The sequence below is a fragment of the Bufo bufo genome, chromosome 8 (genome assembly GCF_905171765.1).
Source record: "Bufo bufo chromosome 8, aBufBuf1.1, whole genome shotgun sequence".
Classification (NCBI taxonomy): Eukaryota; Metazoa; Chordata; class Amphibia; order Anura; family Bufonidae; genus Bufo; species Bufo bufo.
In genome coordinates, this window is record NC_053396.1 from 22173346 (window position 1) to 22195339 (window position 21994).

The 21994-nt window shown below is 46.7% G+C and overlaps 1 protein-coding gene across 1 annotated transcript; it reads left to right on the forward strand.

Annotated features, from left to right (window-relative positions):
• Nucleotides 1-2468: 2468 nt before the first annotated feature.
• Nucleotides 2469-20691, forward strand: HSD17B10 (hydroxysteroid 17-beta dehydrogenase 10). The gene is made up of 6 exons (XM_040442052.1): nucleotides 2469-2621; nucleotides 13955-14119; nucleotides 16373-16537; nucleotides 18135-18263; nucleotides 18721-18829; nucleotides 20253-20691. Exons 1-6 carry the CDS (start codon nucleotides 2598-2600, stop codon nucleotides 20441-20443), a joined length of 783 nt encoding a protein of 260 aa, XP_040297986.1. The 5' UTR covers nucleotides 2469-2597; the 3' UTR covers nucleotides 20444-20691.
• Nucleotides 20692-21994: the final 1303 nt, after the last annotated feature.

Sequence of the window (21994 nt, forward strand, 5' to 3'; positions counted from 1 at the left end):
ATGTACACACACTGTACTATTGACCTGCAGGGGTCTCCGCTCCTTCACTCCCCGGCCCTGGGTCTGCTGCTGTCAACATTCACTTTGACACAGCTGAAGCCAATCACTGGCCACATCAGTGACCTGCCCCCTTACATTACATGACCGGTTGGCCTGACGCAAAGGGGGCAGGTCAACACTGCTGCCAGTGATTGGCTGCAGCAGCGTCAAAGCAGGAGACCCAAGTGAGGCAGCCGAGGCCAGCGGCAGGGAGCGGGTATGTATGCTTCTCTTTGCAGATCTGTCCAGGAGGGAGGGACCCCCAAAAGGTGGCCAACTCCTTTAAACATATTAGAATTGCCTATTTACACACATGTTGTACAGATCAGTTGTCATCTTTTACGACCTTTTTAAAATAAAACCAATCCAGTCCTTACAATGGAGATCAACACTTTGGATGAGATTTGTCAAACTGGTGTAAAGTAGAACTGGCTTAGTTGCCCATAGCAACCAATCGGATTTCCCCTTTCATCTTCCAAAGTAGCTGTGAAGAATGAACGGCGGAATCTGATTGGTTGCTATGGGCAACTAAGCCTGTTCTACTTTACACCAGTTTTTTTTTTTATAAATCTCCCCCTTTGTGTTCATTGGCAGACAGATTTGGGGAATTTACTCTCAGAAAATGACCTATTGTTTAAATCAAGGTTCTATAGTGATCACTGCTCAGCAGTCATCTCATCATCACAAGGGCAGGTACCACCTTTCTCTATATATAGATAACAAGGGACTGCTTCTTCCCCTCCCTGCACAATGACATCTGAGGTCACAGAGCTTACCCATTAGGGCTCATGCACACAGCTGTTGTTGGCCCGCAAGCAGCGGGTCTGCAATATACGGGCACTGGCCGTTCGTGCACCGCATCACGAATGCTGACCCATTCACTTGAATGGGTCCACAATCTGGAAGGGTTTCTCTCCGCGCCTCCGCACTGCAAAAAAATAGAACTTGTTCTATTTTTTTTTGCGGTGCGGACGGATCACGGATCCATTCAAGTTGAATGGGTCTGGATCCGTCTGCGCCAGCCACACGGATATGAGTCCTAACCGCCTCCCACATATGTCACCGAGCCATTTCCAGACTACAGGATCCTATGGTCTATGTGGCTGCTATAAAGTATATCCCCGAATGCTGTTAACAAGGCAGATTAGCTGCTCAGGCAAGATGGCTGCCCTATAATCATGGCTAAAAAAATAGAATAAAAAGAAAACAGCAACAAAAAGAAATAGTAAAGTCACCTAATATTGACAGAATATGTATTTTTTTAAGTTTCTCAATAGATCATACGGTACATTAAATGAAATAAAACTCATCCTGGATAGGTCATCAGGCACCAGCGCTCCTGTGAACACCGCGGCCTTCTCACAGCGCCGTACACTGTATAGTGGCTGTGCTTGGTATTGCAGTTCAGCCCCATTCACTTCAATGGGGCTGAGCTTCTCCTAGGTCAGGGATGGGCAAACTGTGGCTCTTCAGCTGTTGTAAAACTACAACTCCCAGTATGCCCAGTTTGCCTACAGCAGGGCATGATGGGATTAGTAGTTTTACAACAGCTGGAGAGCCGCAGTTTGCCCATCCCTGACCTAGGTCATGTGATCAATGAACGTGATGTCACTGGCCTAGAGGAGGTTGTGAGAAGGCCGCGGAGCCTGGGAGGAGGGTCCCGGGAGTCGGACCCCCACTGATCAGATACTGATGACCTATTGAGAGGAGAGGTCATCAATACTAAAATAGCGTAAAACCCCTTTCAATATAAGATCAGTTTTCTGAAAGCGGATTATATCAAATGCACGCGACCGTACGTATTTTGTGGATCTGCAAAAATACGGATACTGTCCATGTTGCATCCTCATTTTTCGCTGACACACCGGCCTTCGCATTTTTAAGGCCAAGTATGAGACATGTTCTATCGTTTTGGGTTTGTGCTTTCCGCGTCCGTGCGTCCAGTCTGCAAAATGCGGGTCAAGGACCCACTGAAGTCAATGGGTCTACAAAAACAAAAAAAAAGCGGATGGCACGCGGTCAGCGCGATTGTGTGCAGGACGCAGCTGTGTGTCCAGCGGTACTAAAGTTTAGCTGGAAAATTTAGGAAAAAAATAAAGGGTTTTGGTCAATTCACCCATATGAAAAAAAAAAATCCTGAAAACTGACAAAAGAAGGATGCCTCCTGCCACTGCAAAGATAAGGAGCAAGTGCGACAGTTGCTCTTAGAAAAGGATCAACTTCCTTCTCGTCATAGGAATGACACAGGAAAGGAAACAGCGCCAGTCTCCTCAAGAAGTCGCTTCCGGACAAGACGGTGTGGGAAGTGTGCCAGTCCTGGTTCAGGACCCTGGAAAGCGAAAGCGCCTGCGCAGTCCGGCTGCACGCGCTCCCTTCAAATGCGTTCCAAAGTACAGCCTTCGCCGCTATTGGCTGACCGCCTACACCACCTCCATTCTCATTGGCTAAAAAGTTTCCTCGCCTCGTTGTCGTCTCGGGCTCTGATTGGTTGGTCGCGGAGTTTAGTGTCTGCTGATTGGTTGGATGTTCCTGCCAGGGTATCGGGGGCAGAAACAAACATGGCGAATTTGAGGAGCTTGAAGGTGAGTTAAGTGACAGGTGGAAGGTGACGCGGGGCGGGCCGCCGGGCCCAGTGCTTACCACACCCGTGTATGCCCTGCATGCAGCAGCTGTGGTGGTACTACAACTCCCAGCATGCTCTGAGAACCACTGCTGTGCAGCATGCATGGGCAGGTGAGAGGTGCAGAGGCTGGTACAGTGGATGCCATGATGTGCACCAGTATACCCACAGCTGAACTGGTCAGAGACAAAGGACAAGAAACAATGGCGTCCAGGCGCCATGTATAAGAAGACCCTATTATGTTGGGAAAGGGGGTGTGGCCCCTTGGTTCCAACACGAGGCAGTGACCACCATATGCCACCGAGGACATAGCGGTTTGAAGGCAGCGCCCCCTTAAAGGGGCACTCCACTTATGTGAAGTCATCCACAGGATAGGAGATAACTGTTAGATGAGTGGGGGTCCTAAAGCCTTTGACCCCCCCATCAATCACGACCCCGTGGAGCCCCCCTCCGAAATGAGCAGAGCGGTCGGTCGAGCATGCACGCAGCCGCCCCATTCATTTGTATGGGAGATCCAGAGCTAGCGGCTATCTCCAGAAGTCCCATAGACATGAATAGAGCGGCCGCTCCGCTCATTTCCCCGTTTTTTGTGATCCCTGGTGGTCTCAGCGGTCTCCTTTCACGTGATCGGTGGAGGTCCCAACAGTTGAACCCCCACTGACCTAATAGTTATCTAAATTGATCGAGCAATAGAAGTCTATAAGTGGGGAGGGGGAGGGGTATACTGTCTTCTAGGACAGGGGTCAGCAACCTCCGTCACTCCAGCTGCTGTGAAACTACAACTCCCAGCATGGACACTTGCTCAGCTGTTCTTGTAACTCCTATAGAAGTTAAAGGAGGATTCTGGGAGTTGTAGTTCCAGAACAGCTGGAGTGTGGGGGGGTTGCTGTTCCCTGTTCTAGAAGATGCTAAGCCCCCCTCCCCCATCAGTGGGTAGCGATGAAGCTCGCCACATGTCATCCACCACCTATGGAAATGTTCATCCATTTCTGCTGAGCTTCCCTAATGACCGGCTCCTCGTGGACCTTGTTAGGAGTATTATGCATGAGGCTACATGCACACGACCGCATGTGTATTGTGGTCCACAAATTGCGGATCCGCCCCCCAAAAAATGGATGACATCCGTATGCCATCCGTTTTTTTTTTTTGCGGATCCATTGTAACAATGCCTAAAACGTACAAGAATAGGACATGTTCTATTTTTTTTTTTTGCGGGGCTAAGGAACTGACCTACTGATGTGGACAGCACACGGTGTGCTGTCCGCATTTTTTGCGGACCCATTGAAATGAATATGTAAGAAAAAAAGGAAATCCAGCTTCCAGACGACCATATAAATGCTTTAATGAAAAAACGTGCTAAAATCCGGACATGTACACCAGCTCTACGCGTTTCAGATCAACAAATTCAGATCCTTACTCATGACAACATGATAGTGTAGGACACTGGCCTTAAATAAGGGGCAGGTCAAGCACATCAGGTGGACACAATCCGCACATAGCGCCACCTCAAACACATAAAAACATGTGCTAAAAGTAGAAGGAAAAGAGGAAAAACTTCAAGGGATACAAAGAAAAGTGCACCACGGTCAATAGTGCAATATAAGATCATGTCTGCGATTGAGACCTGTTGGTAGACAAGTGCCCATAGTGAAGATCCAATAGGATTCTCTGTTTAAAAGAAAAGAACTCTCCTATGTTTCTGCGGTCAGTTCACACTATGTGGCTTGTCATGCAGGTAATACCAGTAGCCTTGTGGTGCAAGGAGTGGAAAGGGTCAAATTCCCTAAGGCCTCTTTCACACGGGTGTTGCGGGAAAATGTGCGGGTGCGTTGCGGGAACACCCGCGAGTGCAAAACATTGTAATGCGTTTTGCACGCGCGTGAGAAAAATCGCGCATGTTTGGTACCCGAACTTCTTCACAGAAGTTCGGGCTTGGGATCAATGTTCTGTAGATTGTATTATTTTCCCTTATAACATGGTTATAAGGCAAAATAATAGCATTCTGAATACAGACTGCATAGTAAAATAGAGCTGGAGGGGTTAAAAAAAAAAAAAAATGTTTAACTCACCTTAGTCCACTTGATCGCGCAGCCGGCATCTGCTTCTGTATTCTTTCTTTAGGACCTGGGTAAAGGACCTTTTGATGACGTCACTCCGGTTATCACATGGTAAGTCACATGATCTTTTACCATGGTGAATCACCATGGTAAAAGATCATGTGACGTACCATGTGATGACCGGAGTGACGTCATCAAAGGTCCTGTAACTGTAATTAATGCTCACCATAGGTCCTTCAACAAAGGAGACACAAGGAGATGCTGGCTGCGCGAGCAAGTGGATTAAGGTGAGTTAAATTATTTTTTATTTTTTTTAACCCCTCCAGCGCTATTTTACTTTGCATTCTGTATTCAGAATGCTATTATTTTCCCTTATAACCATGTTATAAGAGAAAAAAAATAATGATCGGGTCTCCATCCCGATCGTCTCCTAGCAACCGTGCGTGAAAATCGCACCACATCCGCACTTGCTTGTGGATGCTTGCGATTTTCACGCAGTCCCATTCACTTCTATGGGGCCTGCGTTGCGTGAAAAACGCAGAATATAGAGCATGCTGCGATTTTCACGCAACGCATAAGTGATGCGTGAAAATCATGGCTCATGTGAACAGCCCCATAGAAATGAATGGGTCAGGATTCGGTGCGGGTGCAATGCGTTCACCTCGCGCATCGCATCCGCGCTGAAAACTCGCCTGTGTGAAAGGGGCCTAAGTCTGTTCATGGATGATCCGCAGACACAGCAGAGCTGGCTATATTTTAAAGGCAACTATAAGTGCGGACATCGTATCTGCACCTGTTGCAAGCACCTTTCTATTGGCCAAACTGTTGTCTCTGGATCTAATCAAAGAACTTTTACTGTGAACCAGTAGATCAGCTGCAACACCAGCTCTGTGGTCTACTGCATCACCTGCCTGACAGGCCGCCTGCAGTATATAGGCCGCACTTCCAACAGCCTCAAAACTAGAATTCGTCGACATATTTCTGACATTCCACATGCGCTGACCCGAAATGTTTCTGCGGTCAGTTCACACTATGCGGCTTGTCATGCAGGTGATACTAGTAGCCTTGTGGTGCAAGGAGTGGAAAGGGTCAAATTCCCTAAACGTGGAGGAAATCATAGGAGAGTTCTTTTAAACAGAGAATCCTATTGGATCTTCACTATGGGCACTTGTCTACCAACAGGTCTCAATCGCAGACATGATCTTATATTGCACTATTGACCGTGGTGCACTTTTCTTTGTATCCCTTGAAGTTTTTCCTCTTTTCCTTCTACTTTTAGCAGATGTTTTTATGTGTTTGAGGTGGAGCTATGTGCTGATTGTGTCCACCTGATAGGCTTGACCTGCCCCTTATTTAACGACCTCCGGACCGCCTAACGCAGGATCGCGTTCCGGAGGTGGCAGCGCTGCGCAGAGTCACGCATATACGCGTCATCTCGCGAGACGCGAGATTTCGCTCAAAGCCGGCCCGCGCATGCGCATCGCGGGCCGGCAAAATTAAAAGAAGTATTTCGTCACCAGCCTGCCAGCAACGATCATTGGCTGGCAGGCTGGCGATTTTCAAAAAATCCAATCCAAAGTCATATAACAGATCATATTAGTAAATATGATCTGTTATATGGCTTCTCTGCTCCTGTGCTGGTCCTTTTCGTCGGTTGGATCCAGCAGAGGAGCAGACTGAACTGTGAGTAGCACCAACACTACACCTTAGCCCCAGATCACCCCCCTGCACCCCAATTAACCCTTTGATCACCCCTTTGATCGCCCCTGTCAATCACTAGTGAAAGGAAAAAAAGTGATCAGTGTAAACTGTCACTTTTTTTTTTTCACTAGTATTGGCTGTTAGGTTTTAGGGATAGTTTAGGCCCCTTGGTTAGGTAGTTAGCGTCAGTTAGCGCCCAGCCCACCGCACCGCAGTCACTTTTATTCGCTGTTTAGCGTATCGCTAATCAGCATTTGTACTTTTATAGTATCTGTAAGTGATCAAAACTGATCACGGTCAGATCTATAATAGTATTAGTGTCACCTTAGCTCGCCCTCCACCCAAAACGCAGTGTTTGCCCGATCAGGCCTGATCGGTCGCCCACACGTGCGTTCACCCACGCCCGCCCCACCGCAGTCACAAAAAATATATATTTTTTGATCACTGCACATTCACTTTACACGCTCTGCAGCGATAAAAAAATCAGTTTTGATATTTTTTATCAACCGCAGCGGCCTCCGGTACTTCGCTAGCCTCCCCTTTGTAAGACAGGTTTGCTTTTTTTCTTGGGTAGTCTCAGGGAATACCCCTAAATTTAGTAGTCCAAAATGTCAAACAGGGGGTATTCTTCTGAAGAGGCCTACAGGATTCTGACCCAGTCGGATGAGGAGTGGGAACCCTCATCTGACGAATCTAGCGGGTCAGAATATGAACCTGTGGAAAGCAGTGGCTCTCTGACCCAAAGTTCGGACGAGGAGGTGGAGGTCCCTGGCAGCACCAGGCGTACCCGGCCCCATGTCGCTAGACCACAGGTTACGCAGGATCCGCTTCAAGAGCAGCAGAGTGGGGCTGGCGCTGTCGGATCACGTGGTGAGGCATACACCAGCAGCGCAGCCCTCCCTGGACCTAGTACCAGCACTGCCGTACAACATGGTGACGTGGCGAGCACCAGAAGGGCAGTTGAAGCTGGTACGGTGGCACGTGCAATAGTTACCCCGTCGCAGCCACCGCACAGACAGGCCCGTAGAGCCCCTAGAATCCCTGAGGTGCTGGCAAACCCTGATTGGCAGTCACCAACTTCAGCCGCACCATTAGTTCCCCCTTTCACCGCCCAGTCTGGAGTTCGGGTTGAGATGGCTCAAATCGGTTCGGCCCTGGGATTTTTTTGAGCTGTTCTTGACTGCGGAGCTCTTGGACTTAGTCGTGGCAGAGACCAACCAGTATGCCACACAATTTATAACCGCAAACCCGGGAAGCTATTATGCCCAGCCTTTCCGGTGGAAACCAGTCCAAGTTTCCGAACTTAAATTTTTTTTGGGCCTTCTCCTCAACATGGGCCTGACAAAAAAGCATGAATTGCGGTCATATTGGTCAACGCACCCAATTCATCACATGCCCATGTTCTCTGCTGCTATGTCCAGGGCACGTTTTGAGACCATCCTCCGTTTTCTGCATTTTAGCGACAACACCACCTCCCGTCCCAGAGGCCACCCTGCTTTTGACCGGCTCCACAAAATTCGGCCCCTCATAGACCATTTCAACCTGAAATTTGCAGATTTGTATACCCCTGAGCAAAACATCTGCGTAGACGAGTCCCTAATACATTTTACCGGGCGCCTTGCTTCAAACAATACATCCCGAGCAAGCGTGCCCGGTATGGGGTCAAATTGTATAAGCTCTGTGAAAGGGCCACAGGCTATACCCACAAATTTCGGATCTATGAGGGAAAAGATCAGACCCTGGAGCCGGTCGGTTGCCCTGACTACCTGGGGAGCAGTGGGAAGACAGTCTGGGACTTGGTGTCACCCTTATTCGGCAAGGGGTACCATCTTTATGTGGACAATTTCTACACAAGTGTGGCCCTCTTTAGGCATTTGTTTCTAGAACGGATTTGCGCCTGTGGCACCGCGCGAACTAGTCGCGTGGGCTTCCCCCAACGGCTTGTAACCACCCGTCTTGCAAGGGAATAGAGGGCTGCCTTGTGTAACGAAGAACTGCTCGCTGTGAAATGGAGAGACAAGCGTGACGTTTACATGCTCTCCTCCATTCACGCAGACACGACAATCCAAATTGAGCGAGCAACCCGTGTCATTGAAAAGCCCCTCTGTGTCCACGACTATAATGCGCTCATGGGAGGGGTGGACTTCAATGACCAGATGTTGTCTCCGTATTTAGTTTCCCGCAGAACCAGACGCTGGTATAAGAAGGTGTCTGTATATTTAATTCAATTGGCGCTGTACAATAGTTTTGTTCTCTACAGTAAGGCTGGGAGAACAGGATCCTTCCTCAAATTCCAGGAAGAGATCATCGAGAACTTCCTGTATCCAGGAGGTTCCGTGGCCCCATCCACCAGTGTAGTTAGCCGTCTACACGAGCGACATTTCCCCAGTGTCGTTCCTGGTACCTCAACCCAACCGCCACCCCGAAAAAAATGTCGTGTCTGTAGCAGGAGTGGAATAAGGCGTGACACCCGCTATTTCTATCCTGACTGTGCTGACCACCCTGCCCTATGCTATGGAGAGTGTTTCCGGAAGTACCACACACAGGTACACTTAGCATAGGGATTGCATCTCACAGGACAGGCACACAGGGCTATTAGGGCCCTTTTACTCACAGCTGCAGCAAACCTCTCCTTTCACCTGGGATAAAGTGCATAACGTACTTCGCCACATCTTTGGGCGATTTGCGCTTTGCACATTGTCCCATGGGGAAGGAGAGGTTTGTTCTATAAAGGTAAAAAAAACTAAACAAAAAAAAAAATACCGGTAAGTAAAAAAGTTAAACATTCAGTTAAAAAAGTTTAAAAAAAGTTTCTATGTTCTGTTCAACAGTTAATAAATTTATTGCTTTGCGGCCTGGTTTTTTCTTTTTTGTTTTGTTTTTTTTACCTTCCAGGTGGACCAACCGATCGACTAGCTGCAGCACTGATGTGCATTCGGACAGAAGCATTGCGCTGCTGTCAGATTACACGCAAGTCGGTGTATGCGGCGCTGCAAGACGAGATTTCCCCTCTGCAGTAAAAGATATGTTTGCCGAGGCATATGAGCTGAGGAGGCGGCAGTGTTCATATACTTTGGGAAACACTTTGTATATATAAAAAAAAAAAATCCCGGCAATGATTTATTCATCCACATCGATTGATGTGAATGGATAAATCTGGTTTGTCAGGGCATACGAGCTGAAGTGGGTATGGATGTTGGGCGGAGCTCCTATGTCCTGGCAGACGCCTTTCCCCTCCTTTTTCTTTTTTTGGCAGAGATTTTTTCATCCACATTGATCGATGCGAATGAAGAAATCTGTGCCGTTCATTTTTTTCTTTCAGCCCAGAGGCTGAACGGAAAAAAAAAATCTCATTACCCGTATGCTCAATATAAGGAGAATAGCAGAAACTCCTAATGCTGGGCATACATGTAATGATTGCGGAGACCCTCAAATGCCAGGGCAGTACAAACACCCCACAAATAACACCATTTTGGAAAGAAGACACCCCAAGGTATTCGCTGAGGGGCATATTGAGTCCATGAAAGATTGAAATTTTTGTCCCAAGTTAGCGGAAAGGGAGACTTTGTGAGAAAAAAATTAAAAAAAATCAATTTCCGCTAACTTGTGCCCAAATTATTTTTTTTTCTATGAACTCGCCATGCCCCTCATTGAATACCTTGGGGTGTCTTCTTTCCAAAATGGGGTCACATGTGGGGTATTTATACTGCCCTGGCATTTTAGGGGCCCCAAAGCGTGAGAAGAAGTCTGGTATCCAAATGTCTAAAAATGCCCTCCTAAAAGGAATTTGGGCCCCTTTGCCCACCTAGGCTGCAAAAAAGTGTCACACATGTGGTATCTCCGTACTCAGTAGAAGTTGGTGAATGTGTTTTGGGGTGTCATTTTACATATACCCATGCTGGGTGAGAGAAATATCTTGGTCAAATGCCAACTTTGTATAAAAAAATGGGAAAAGTTGTCTTTTGCCAAGATATTTCTCTCACCCAGCATGGGTATATGTAAAATGACACCCCAAAACACATTGCCCAACTTCTCCTGAGTACGGAGATACCAGATGTGTGACACTTTTTTGCAGCCTAGGTGGGCAAAGGGGCCCACATTCCAAAGAGCACCTTTCGGATTTCACAGGTCATTTACCTACTTACCACACATAAGGGCCCCTGGAAAATGCCAGGGCAGTATAACTACCCCACAAGTGACCCTATTTTGGAAAGAAGACACCCCAAGGTATTCCGTGAGGGGCATGGCGAGTTCCTAGAATTTTTTATTTTTTGTCACAAGTTAGTGGAAAATGATGATTTTTTTTTTTTGATTTTTTTTTTTTTTTCATACAAAGTCTCATATTCCACTAACTTGTGACAAAAAATAAAAACTTCCAAGAACTCGCCATGCCCATCAGCGAATACCTTGGGGTCTCTTCTTTCCAAAATGGGGTCACTTGTGGGGTAGTTATACTGCCCTGGCATTCTAGGGGCCCAAATGTGTGGTAAGGAGTTTGAAATCAAATTCTGTAAAAAATGACGAGTGAAATCCAAAAGGTGCTCTTTGGAATATGGGCCCCTTTGCCCACCTAGGCTGCAAAAAAGTGTCACACATCTGGTATCTCCGTACTCAGGAGAAGGTGGGGAATGTGTTTTGGGGTGTCATTTTACATATACCCATGCTGGGTGAGATAAATATCTTGGTCAAATGCCAACTTTGTATAAAAAAATGGGAAAAGTTGTTTTTTGCCAAGATATTTCTCTCACCCAGCATGGGTATATGTAAAAAGACACCCCAAAACACATTCCCCACCTTCTCCCGAGTACGGAGATACCAGATGTGTGACACTTTTTTGCAGCCTAGGTGGGCAAAGGGGCCCATATTCCAAAGAGCACCTTTCGGATTTCACTCGTCATTTTTTACAGAATTTGATTTCAAACTCCTTACCACACATTTGGGCCCCTAGAATGCCAGGGCAGTATAACTACCCCACAAGTGACCCCATTTTGGAAAGAAGAGACCCCAAGGTATTCGCTGATGGGCATGGCGAGTTCATGGAAGTTTTTATTTTTTGTCACAAGTTAGTGGAATATGAGACTTTGTATGAAAAAAAAAAAAATCATCATTTTCCACTAACTTGTGACAAAAAATAAAAAATTCTAGGAACTCGCCATGCCCCTCACGGAATACCTTGGGGTGTCTTCTTTCCAAAATGGGGTCACTTGTGGGGTAGTTATACTGCCCTGGCATTCTAGGGGCCCAAATGTGTGGTAAGGAGTTTGAAATCAAATTCTGTAAAAAATGACGAGTGAAATCCGAAAGGTGCTCTTTGGAATATGGGCCCCTTTGCCCACCTAGGCTGCAAAAAAGTGTCACACATCTGGTATCTCCGTACTCAGGAGAAGTTGGGGAATGTGTTTTGGGGTATCATTTTACATATACCCATGCTGGGTGAGAGAAATATCTTGGCAAAAGACAACTTTTCCCATTTTTTTTTTATACAAAGTTGGCATTTGACCAAGATATTTATCTCACCCAGCATGGGTATATGTAAAATGACACCCCAAAACACATTCCCCACCTTCTCCTGAGTACGGAGATACCAGATGTGTGACACTTTTTTGCAGCCTAGGTGGGCAAAGGGGCCCATATTCCAAAGAGTACCTTTCGGATTTCACTGGTCAGTTTTTACAGAATTTGATTTCCAACTCCTTACCACACATTTGGGCCCCTAGAATGCCAGGGCAGTATAACTACCCCACAAGTGACCCCATTTTGGAAAGAAGAGACCCCAAGGTATTCGCTGATGGGCATAGTGAGTTCATGGAAGTTTTTATTTTTTGTCACAAGTTAGTGGAATATGAGACTTTGTATGAAAAAAAAAAAAAATCATCATTTTCCGCTAACTTGTGACAAAAAATAAAAAGTTCTATGAACTCACTATGCCCATCAGCGAATACCTTAGGGTGTGTACTTTCCGAAATGGGGTCATTTGTGGGGTGTTTGTACTGTCTGGGCATTGTAGAACCTCAGGAAACATGACAGGTGCTCAGAAAGTCAGAGCTGCTTCAAAAAGCGGAAATTCACATTTTTGTACCATAGTTTGTAAACGCTATAACTTTTACCCAAACCATTTTTTTTTTACCCAAACATTTTTTTTTTGTCAAAGACATGTAGAACAATAAATTTAGAGCAAAATTTATATATGGATGTAGTTTTTTTTGCAAAATTTTACAACTGAAAGTGAAAAATGTCATTTTTTTGCAAAAAAATCGTTGAATTTCGATTAATAACAAAAAAAGTAAAAATGTCAGCAGCAATGAAATACCACCAAATGAAAGCTCTATTAGTGAGAAGAAAAGGAAGTAAAATTCATTTGGGTGGTAAGTTGCATGACCGAGCAATAAACGGGGAAAGTAGTGTAGGTCAGAAGTGTAAAAAGTGGCCTGGTCATTCAGGGTGTTTAAGCACTGGGGGCTGAAGTGGTTAAGGCCAGGGTCTTACACTATCATGTTGTCATGAGTAAGGATCTGAATTTGTTGATCTGAAACGCGTAGACCTGGTGTACATGTCCGGATTTTAGCACGTTTTTTCATTAAAGCATTTATATGGTCGTCTGGAAGCTGGATTTCCTTTTTTCTTACGTTTCCATTATCGCCGAGTTCCTGGCGATTATCCGTGCCTCCATCTCAGTCCGTGACCAGGTGAGCCTCGACTGCTGCCTTTTTCATTGAAATGAATAGATCCGCAAAAAAAAAAACTGAACGGACACAGAAACAAACAACGTTCGTGTGCATGTAGCCTTAGGCCTCATGCACACAAACGTTGTTATGGTCCGCATCCGAGCCGCAGTTTTTGCGGCTCGGGTGCGGACCCATTCACTTCCTTGGGGCCGCAAAAGATGCGGACAGCACTCTGTGTGCGGACAAGAATAGGCAGTTATATTAATGGCTGTCCATGCCGTTCTGCAAATTGCGCAACGCACATGGACGCCATCCTGTCGTGTGCATGGGGCCTTATTCACACACTCCGTGTTCGGTCAGTGATTTCCATCAGTGATTGTGAGCCAAAACCAGGACTGGAGCCTCCACAGACATAGGCCTCTTGCACACAAATGTTTTATTTATTTTTTCCCCGTTTACGTTCCGTTTTTTGCGTTCAGTATACGATCCGTATACGGAACCAATGTACTCCGTATGCATTCCGTTTCCGTATTTCCGTTCCGTTCAAAGATAGAACATGTCCTATTATTGTCCGTATAACGGACAAGGATAGGACTGTTCTATTAGAGGCCAGATGTTCTGTTCCGCAAAATACGGAATGCACACGGATGTCATCCGTATTTTTTGCGGACCGCAAAACTGAAAAAGACATACGGTCGTGTGCAATGGGCCATAGGGTATAAGGGAAAGATCTGCACCTGTTCGGTGTTTAGAGCCGCACCTGGTTATGGCTTAAAATCACTGATGAAAATCACTGACCGAACACTGACTGTTTTTTCTTTTTTTTGGAAGTTGTTTTTTTTATTTTATACGTCAGTCCTTTTCTTACACAGGGCCTGGTTGGCATTGTCACCGGTGGAGCCTCAGGTCTGGGCCGGGCCACGGTTGAACGGTTAATACGACAAGGAGCCAGTGCGGTCATTCTGGATTTACCGAGCTCCGATGGGAACAACGTGGCCAAGTCTCTCGGGGAGAAGTGTGCGTTTGCGCCCACGGATGTAAGTAAAAGTATGCAGCAAAAAAATAAATTAAAAAAATGGGGGGTGGTTTAGTCAGCGCTAGAGATGATCAAATCCGAAGTCGATTCGCTAAAAACCTTGTTCTAATACTGTACGGAGATCCCTTGATGAGCCAAAAATAATTTTTACTTTATTACCGTAAAAAAAAAAAAAACTTTGAACCAAACTCTGGTTCGGTCCCAAGGTACCACTCAGAACCGAACCCGAGTTTGGTAGCATTTTTTTAATATTTTTTTTACAGTAATAATGAATTCCCGAAGTTATTGCACAAAGTCTCGCGAGACTTCGCGACGTAATAACTCAGCGGAGGGATCTCTGTACAGTATTAGAACAAAGTTTTTTGCAAAGTACCCTCCGAAGTCGATTCGCTCATCTCTAGTCGGCACATCCCAGTGCGCAGGTGCACGTCGCCATGGCTGGAAGCGCGAAAGCAAAACAAACTAACGCATCACAGCAATCGGCAAATACAATACTGCCATACCCACTATAGAAAATGTAAAATGCTAATGCTGCGTTACAAATGTGAGATTCTTGGCAAATACATTTTGTACAAAATTATTTGTGCCTGTCCGCCAGCGTTAAAGGGGTCCTCTCACTTCAGCAAATATCATTTATCATGTAGAGAAAGTTAATACAAGGCACTTACTAATGTATTGTGATTGTCCATATTGCCTCCTTTTCTGGCTAGACTGATTTTTTTTTTTTTTTTTTTCTGCATCGCATTATCCTCTTCTCGTTTCCATGGTTACGACCGCCTTTTAATCCAGCATTGGTGGTCGCGCTTGTACACTATAGGAAAAAAGCACCAGCCTCTGTGCACTCTTGTGGTCCCGGCTAGTGTGCAAGCACAGCCACCGATGCTGGATTGCAGGGTGGTCGTAACCATGGAGACGAGAGGTGTATAATGTGATAGAAAAATTAGTCTAGCCCACAAAGGAGGGAATATGGGTAATCGCAATACATTAGTAAGTGCCTTGTATTAACTTTCTCTACGTAATAAATGCCACTTGCTGAAGTGAGACATCCCCTTTAAGGCGACCTCTTTAGGACAGGAACCTAACACTATATACTCCATCCACTGGTGCCATACCGGCCTCCATTAAATTGAAGGAATGCAGGTTCCACGTGCACGCTGAGCCCACACTATCTTACGGTGCCATGCTGGACTCTGCGGACAGGCACAAAGTTAGAAGATAGCATTAGCATTTTACATTGTGAGTCTGGTACTATTGTATTTACTTCACTATTTGTGTATGCAGCGAGCTGTTGAATTATTTGTGGGGTTTTTTTTGCGTAAGGGATGCCCAACCTGCCGCCCTCCAGCTGTTGCAAAAACTACAATTCCCAACGTGCCTGGACAGCCTACATGGTGGGAGTTGTAGGTTTACAACAGCCGGAGGGCCGCAGGTGGGGCATAGGCATCCCTGATCTATCCTGAGAATAGGTCGTCAATATTAAGCCACTGCACAATCCCTTTAAGAAAGGATGGCACTGCCTCAAGGGGGCTCCTCAAGGGAGATGCAGCGGTGGCCGTGCAGGGACCTGGAGCGACACAGGTGCCGGGGAGCAGGTAAGTATAATTCATACAAGGGGCCCAGGCACTGGGGGGGGGGGATATTTTAGATATCGGACAACTCCTTTAAAGTGACCCACTGAGCAAAAGCAAGGTCCATCTGCTGCCACCTCCAAATATATAATTGCCTGGTCCTGACCATCTAGAAAATCCACACTTGTCTTCTTGCCCCTGCATTCACACTGAGCTCTGGTTGTCAACATCTGGCCAGGAACCTGTATAAGTAATAACTCTCTCTGTGCCGAGTTATTTCCTATACTAGCCTGTGACAACCCCCTTCCCGATTTCCAGATGGTTCGAACCAGGTAAATCATAACTTGTATGGTGGGCACCTCCATTCCAGGCAACAGCTGCACTTTTAGCTTATGCCCAGAGGGTCCCTTTAGTATATGCATGAGATGTCGTTCTTGTTGTTGTGCTCAGTTCACACTTTGTTGGCTAATCGCTTATTATTTGTACAATGCCGTCAGTATATGGCTGCTTGTGCCATCTGGGTGCTAAAGTTCTCAGGGCACAGCGCCCATGCAGAGTGGAATTTTGATCTCTTGGTGGACGGCCATGGAGAGAAGCGCTGTGACCTACCTTGGCCATTTATTAAGTGGGCACAGATCCTATGTCACCCGCACTTTAGTGACCGTTTTCTCTATGGCTGAACCTAGGTGACCTCAGAGGCGGACGTGAACAACGCGCTGGAGGTGGCGCGCTCGAAGTTTGGAGGCGTGAATATCGCGGTGAACTGTGCTGGGATCGCAGTTGCTGTAAAAACCTACAACAAAAACAAGCAGAAACCTCACAGCTTGGAGGATTTCCAGAAAGTTATAAATGTAAGTTTACCAAAATCCCATAGATGGATGTGTGTTGCCAGACACCCCCTACCCCCCACACACTTGGCTGGGCTTGCTTCCCAGCGCTGGCTCCCTGCTCCTTCTCCTTCCGGCCTGCGATGCTCCGCCGGGCTCCCTCCCTGTGAACATCCGGTTTGACATCGCCACGGCCAGTCACTGGCTACGGCGGAGACCGGCCTCGTCATTCGTCTTGACGTAGGGGAGCCAGTCGCCGCTGTGGCCAGTGATTGGCAGCAGCGATATCAAACTGGATGTTCACTGCAAGAGAGCCCAGCAGAACATCGAAGGCTGGGAGGAGAAGGAGCGGGGAGCCAGCGGGAAGTAAGCTTCCCTTTACAGGTCCTGCCACGTGGGGTGGGTTTGCCAAAAAAAAAAAAAAAAAACATTCTTGCACAACCCCTTTAATTTCCCCTGGGTGGCGCTGTACAAGGAAAAAAAATCACTTGCTGCCAGGTTCCTTCACAGATTACAGTTAATTGCTGGGGTCCCAGTAGCAGGACCTACTTTTTGGGGGATGCTTCTAATAACAATAAGGGAATATTGGTAAGTAAATGTCTCATAGAAAAGACTAAGGCCCCTTTCACACGGGCGAGTATTCCGCGCGGATGCGATGCGTGAGTTGAACGCATTGCACCTGCACTGAATACGGACCCATTCATTTCGGTGATTTTCACGCATCACTTGTGTGTTGCGTGAAAATCGCAGCATGCTCCTCTTTGTGCGTTTTTCACGTAACGCATGCCCCACAGAAATGAATGGGGTTGCGTGAAAATCGCAAGTAAGTGCGGATGGGGTGCGATTTTCACGCACAGTTGCTAGGTGACGATCGGGATGGGGACCCTAACCTTATTATTTCCCCTTATAACATGGTTATAAGGGAAAATAATAGCATTATGAATACAGAATGCTTAGTACAATAGGGCTGGAGGGGTTAAAAAAAATATAATAATAATTTAACTCACCTTAATCCACTTGTTCGCGCAGCCGGCATCTCTTCTGTCTTTATCTGTGAGCAATAGGACCTTTGATGACGTCACTACGCTCATCACATGATCCATCACCATGGTGATGGATCATGTGATGGACCATGTGATGAACGCAGTGACGTCATCAAAGGTCCTATTGCTCACAGATGAAGACAGAAGAGATGTCGGCTGCGCGAACAAGTGGATTAAGGTGAGTTAAATTATTATTATTATTATTATTATTTTTTTTTAACCCCTCCAGCCCTATTGTACTATGCATTCTGTATTCAGAATGCTATTATTTTCCCTTATAACTATGTTATAAGGGGAAATAATACAATCTACACTACAACTAACCCAAACCTGAACTTCTGTAAAAAAGTTCGGGTCTGGGTACCACAGTCGGTTTTTTATCACGCACGTGCAAAACGCATTATACCCGCGTGATAAAAATTGAAAATCGGAAGGCAAAACTGACTGCAATTGCGTTCCTACTCGCGCGGGTTTGCCGCAATGCACCGGGACGCTTCCGGACCTAATCCGGACACGCTCGTGTGAAAGAGGCCTAACATTTATGAAAACTATACTCACTGCATTTTTCTGTCTTTCAGGTGAACATCGCTGGCACGTTTAATGTTATTCGCCTGGCAACAGGAGAAATGTTAAAAAATGAGCCGGACAAGGACGGACACACAGGAGTCATAGTTAACACAGCCAGTATTGCTGCCTATGATGGACAGGTTAGTACCCTCAACATAATCTGTTACCATCTGTTTTTTGTCGTTGTTTTTTGCGTGTTTTTTGGTGTGGATTTCTGTTAACAGCCCCATTAAGTCTATGGGGAAAATCACTCGACAGAAGGTGCGGACTCTCACATTGAATAGAAATGCTGCAAATTTTTAAATCCGCACAGCAGGTTAATTTCCGCACGGAAGAAAAAAAGCGAATTGTACATGACACATGTACACGTAATCCACATCGCGTGCAGTTACCCTTACACTGGTCTCCGCCAGAAGATCTGCCTGATTTATGACGAAGCGCAAGCCTCAAGCTCCTAGTGAATTTCAGTCGGTATTTGAGCCAGGCTGTGGCGGGGTCGATGGCCCTGCCCCCACCACTCCGCCAACGCGATCTGCTCCTAAATTTAGGTACAATGGCATTCAAATATTCATTTACTTCATTCTGCTTAAATCTTAGGTTGGACAAGCAGCGTACGCGGCTTCTAAAGGAGGAATCGTAGGAATGACTCTCCCCATTGCTCGAGATCTGGCTCCACTTGGCATCAGAGTTGTGACAATAGCTCCTGGTACTTTATATTTATGAACTGGATATTTTTAGGGGGCATTTACATACTGGGGCAGATTTACTAATACGTTCTAAGGATTAGGCCTCTTTCACACATCCGTGATGTCATCTGTTACAAGTTGGTAAGTGGTTCATCTGTGAAGGATCCGCGTTTGGTCCGTGTGTCATGCGTATTCCACAGACACTGCCAGGCTGAAAATTAATTTTCAGAGCCTCCACTACCAATGATCCGTGGAAAACCACAGACCAAACACGAATAGCATCAGCGTTGTGTCCGTGCTTTTCACAGACCCATAGACTATAATGTGTGTGAGGGATCCGTAATCGTGGACAGAAAGGGGGCGTGCTTCCGTGGTGTCACCGCGGTCTATGGAAAACCACTGATGTGTGAATACACACATCAAAGTCAATGGGCATGTGTGCTGTCCGTGAAGACCATGGACAGCACACGTCTGTGATTCACACGTGTGAAAGAAGCCTTAAGCTAAAAAGTGTAAAGTGCCGCCAAATTTATCACAGTGGCTGATGCCTGGTGGTAAATCTGACACCTTTAGACTTTCTAGTCTAAATTTATACCATCTATAAGGTGGCTTACTTTGCGCAAATCTGGCACAATTTTGGCGCATGGTGACTCTTTAAGCCACATCCCCTTTCACACAAAGCCACGCCTGCTTCCTGCCAAGCCACACCCCTTGTCGGTCAAGGTAGAACAAGTGCCTAAAGCCCTTAAAGGGGTTGTCTCATCTAGCTAGGATATGCTCCCATTGTCTTATAGGTGTGGGTCTCACCACTGGGACCTGCACCTGTATCGGGAAGGGAGCCCCACGATAGAAGTGGATGGGAGCGCACCGCGCATGACTAGCCACCGCTCCCATTCACTTCTAATAGCACTGGTTCGACTATTTTTGGCGGCCCTATAGAAAATAAATGGAGGGCGGATGCGCAGTGCGCCCTCCGCCACTTTCAGGGCTCCGCTCTCAATATAGGTGCAGGTCCCAGCGGTGGGACCTGCACCTATCAGACAATGGGGGCATATCCTAGGTCTGAGATGAGAATAACCCTTTAATAAATGTGGTGTAAGTGCTCTCTACCCCTCCCAGCACTGGACTGAAGTTTCCAGCCTGCTTGTGACATGCATGCTGCTGCGCATGCACAGTCTGCCGCCTCTCTAGGTATGTGTTAGCTGATCACTGGGGCAGCTTCCTTTTGATTAGTCCAGTTGGGACAACATCTTAAAGCACTGATATCAAATATCTAGCTGACAGCCTGGTCCGCTGCTGCAGCAGCTTGCCTAGGGCCAGTCTACACGACGCTGTAAGGCAGGTTAGACTGATTGTGGTGCGACTGTCACTCCCAGTTGCTACGCCGAGCAAAGTAAAAGATAGCACATAATAACCTTCCACTATGTTCTTTTACATTTTTAGGATTATTTGCCACCCCTCTCCTCCTCGGACTTCCTGAAAAGGCAAGAGAATTCCTGGCCAAGCAGGTACCTTTCCCGAGCAGGCTGGGTGACCCTGAGGAGTATGCCCACCTGGTACAGACCATTGTAGAGAACCCAATGATAAATGGAGAAGTCATCCGCCTGGACGGTGCCCTTCGTATGCAGCCGTAATGTCTTGAGCACCATACAGGACAACACTAAGCCCCCGTCCATGTCTGAGGGCATCAGTTCTCGATTACACAAGGAGCAGTGATGGAACGTCCTCTTAGACTGCATGGCAGTGACGGCCCTGAAGTGTCTGTGATGCCAGGAATGTGCCCAGAATGTTCTAATAAAGACCTGGAAGATCTGTCATTGATTGTATCTCAGAATTGTTTGTTCATAACATTTTTATTTAAAATAAATAATAATGCAATTCACTTTCTCGATTTATTGTAATTAGTCAAATTGCATTAATGAATCAAATACATTTATTACGCAGTTACTTTTAACCTTTTACTGCCAGGTCAGGCCCATGTCCTAATTTCATGGACTGTGTTGTTGCATTGTATCTCCATAAGACGACGTGCAATGGAACGTGCTTCATGGGTGGTGTTACGTCAGGAGAGCAAGTGCCATGGTTGTGTGTCATGAACTGTGCAGAAATCCTATCATCTCTTCCGCTATGCAGAATGAGGGCTGTAACTGTGTCCACCATCCGCTGCGGAGACTCTGCCCGGCAACAACAGATTAACAGCTGTACTTAAGGTTGTCTACCTGTAAAGCCTTATAAGGGCAATGGAATGTGATAATGTCATGTGACCTGCCATGAGAAAGGGGGGATTCGAAAGTATTATCCCTCACATCTTGGGGAGGGGGATATAAAAACTGTTGTTTTACCTCAATAAATCAGTTTATGTTCTGAGTTCACATGAACCAGAGGTGTGTGGTGTCTTCTCTGAGGAAAAGGGGACATTAGGATCGCATGGTTCTGGATGTCCGAATGGCATGATCTTGGGACAGTACGGAGCTACTCATTTGGGTTAAGGGCCCCATTACAATTTGGTGTTAGCGGTGGGATCAAGGGTTGCCGGACTGGGTCGGGGCTTGGGTTGGAGTACGCGCATTCAGTACTTGCCTATTATTGTCGAGTTGCCAATTGCATTGGGAGTCCAGGTACTCGTCCCCAAGAACTGCTGCTTCGTCTGCAGTTTTGGGTTTACGGTCTTTCACCCACTCGGTGACCGCAGGGGGAGCGAACTCATAAAATTGCTCCAGCAGTACTAACTGGATTACGTCTCTGCCCGGTTGCCCAAGATCCAGCCTTCCGCAGACCGCTTCATACAGTGGGTCAACTCCACCAAGGACTGCTGTACCTTCTTTCTGAGGCTACGGAATTTCACTCGGTGCGCCTCAGGGGTATTCCATAGCGGGCGAGCAGCCGCTCCTTTACTCGTTCATAGTCCTGGCAGTCCTCAGCAGGCATGCTCTCATAGGCAGTCCATGCTCGGCCGGTAAGCTTACTCACTAGCACAGGGAACCGGCTCCAGACATAAGTTCCCACACTGCAGCTCAAATACTTCAAGGAACTCGTCAATGTCTTCCGATTCCTCTTTAAATGCTTGAAATGCCCCATAGGGTAGCTTGTTCCCCCCTATCTTCAGGGCCGGGGCTACTGCTTTCTGCTGAGTCATCCGCCTTTCCAGCTCCAGCTTGTGCACCTGATCCAGCACCTGGTTCACC

What these genes read in the sequence shown, in the direction of transcription:
- HSD17B10 (XM_040442052.1), top strand. Translation starts at nt 2,598, where the DNA reads ATGGCGAATTTGAGGAGCTTGAAG. An exon ending in CGAATTTGAGGAGCTTGAAG is followed by an intron (nt 2,622 to 13,954) that starts GTGAGTTAAGTG and finishes TTTCTTACACAG; the next exon opens with GGCCTGGTTGGCATTGTCAC. An exon ending in TTGCTGCCTATGATGGACAG is followed by an intron (nt 18,264 to 18,720) that starts GTTAGTACCCTC and finishes CTTAAATCTTAG; the next exon opens with GTTGGACAAGCAGCGTACGC.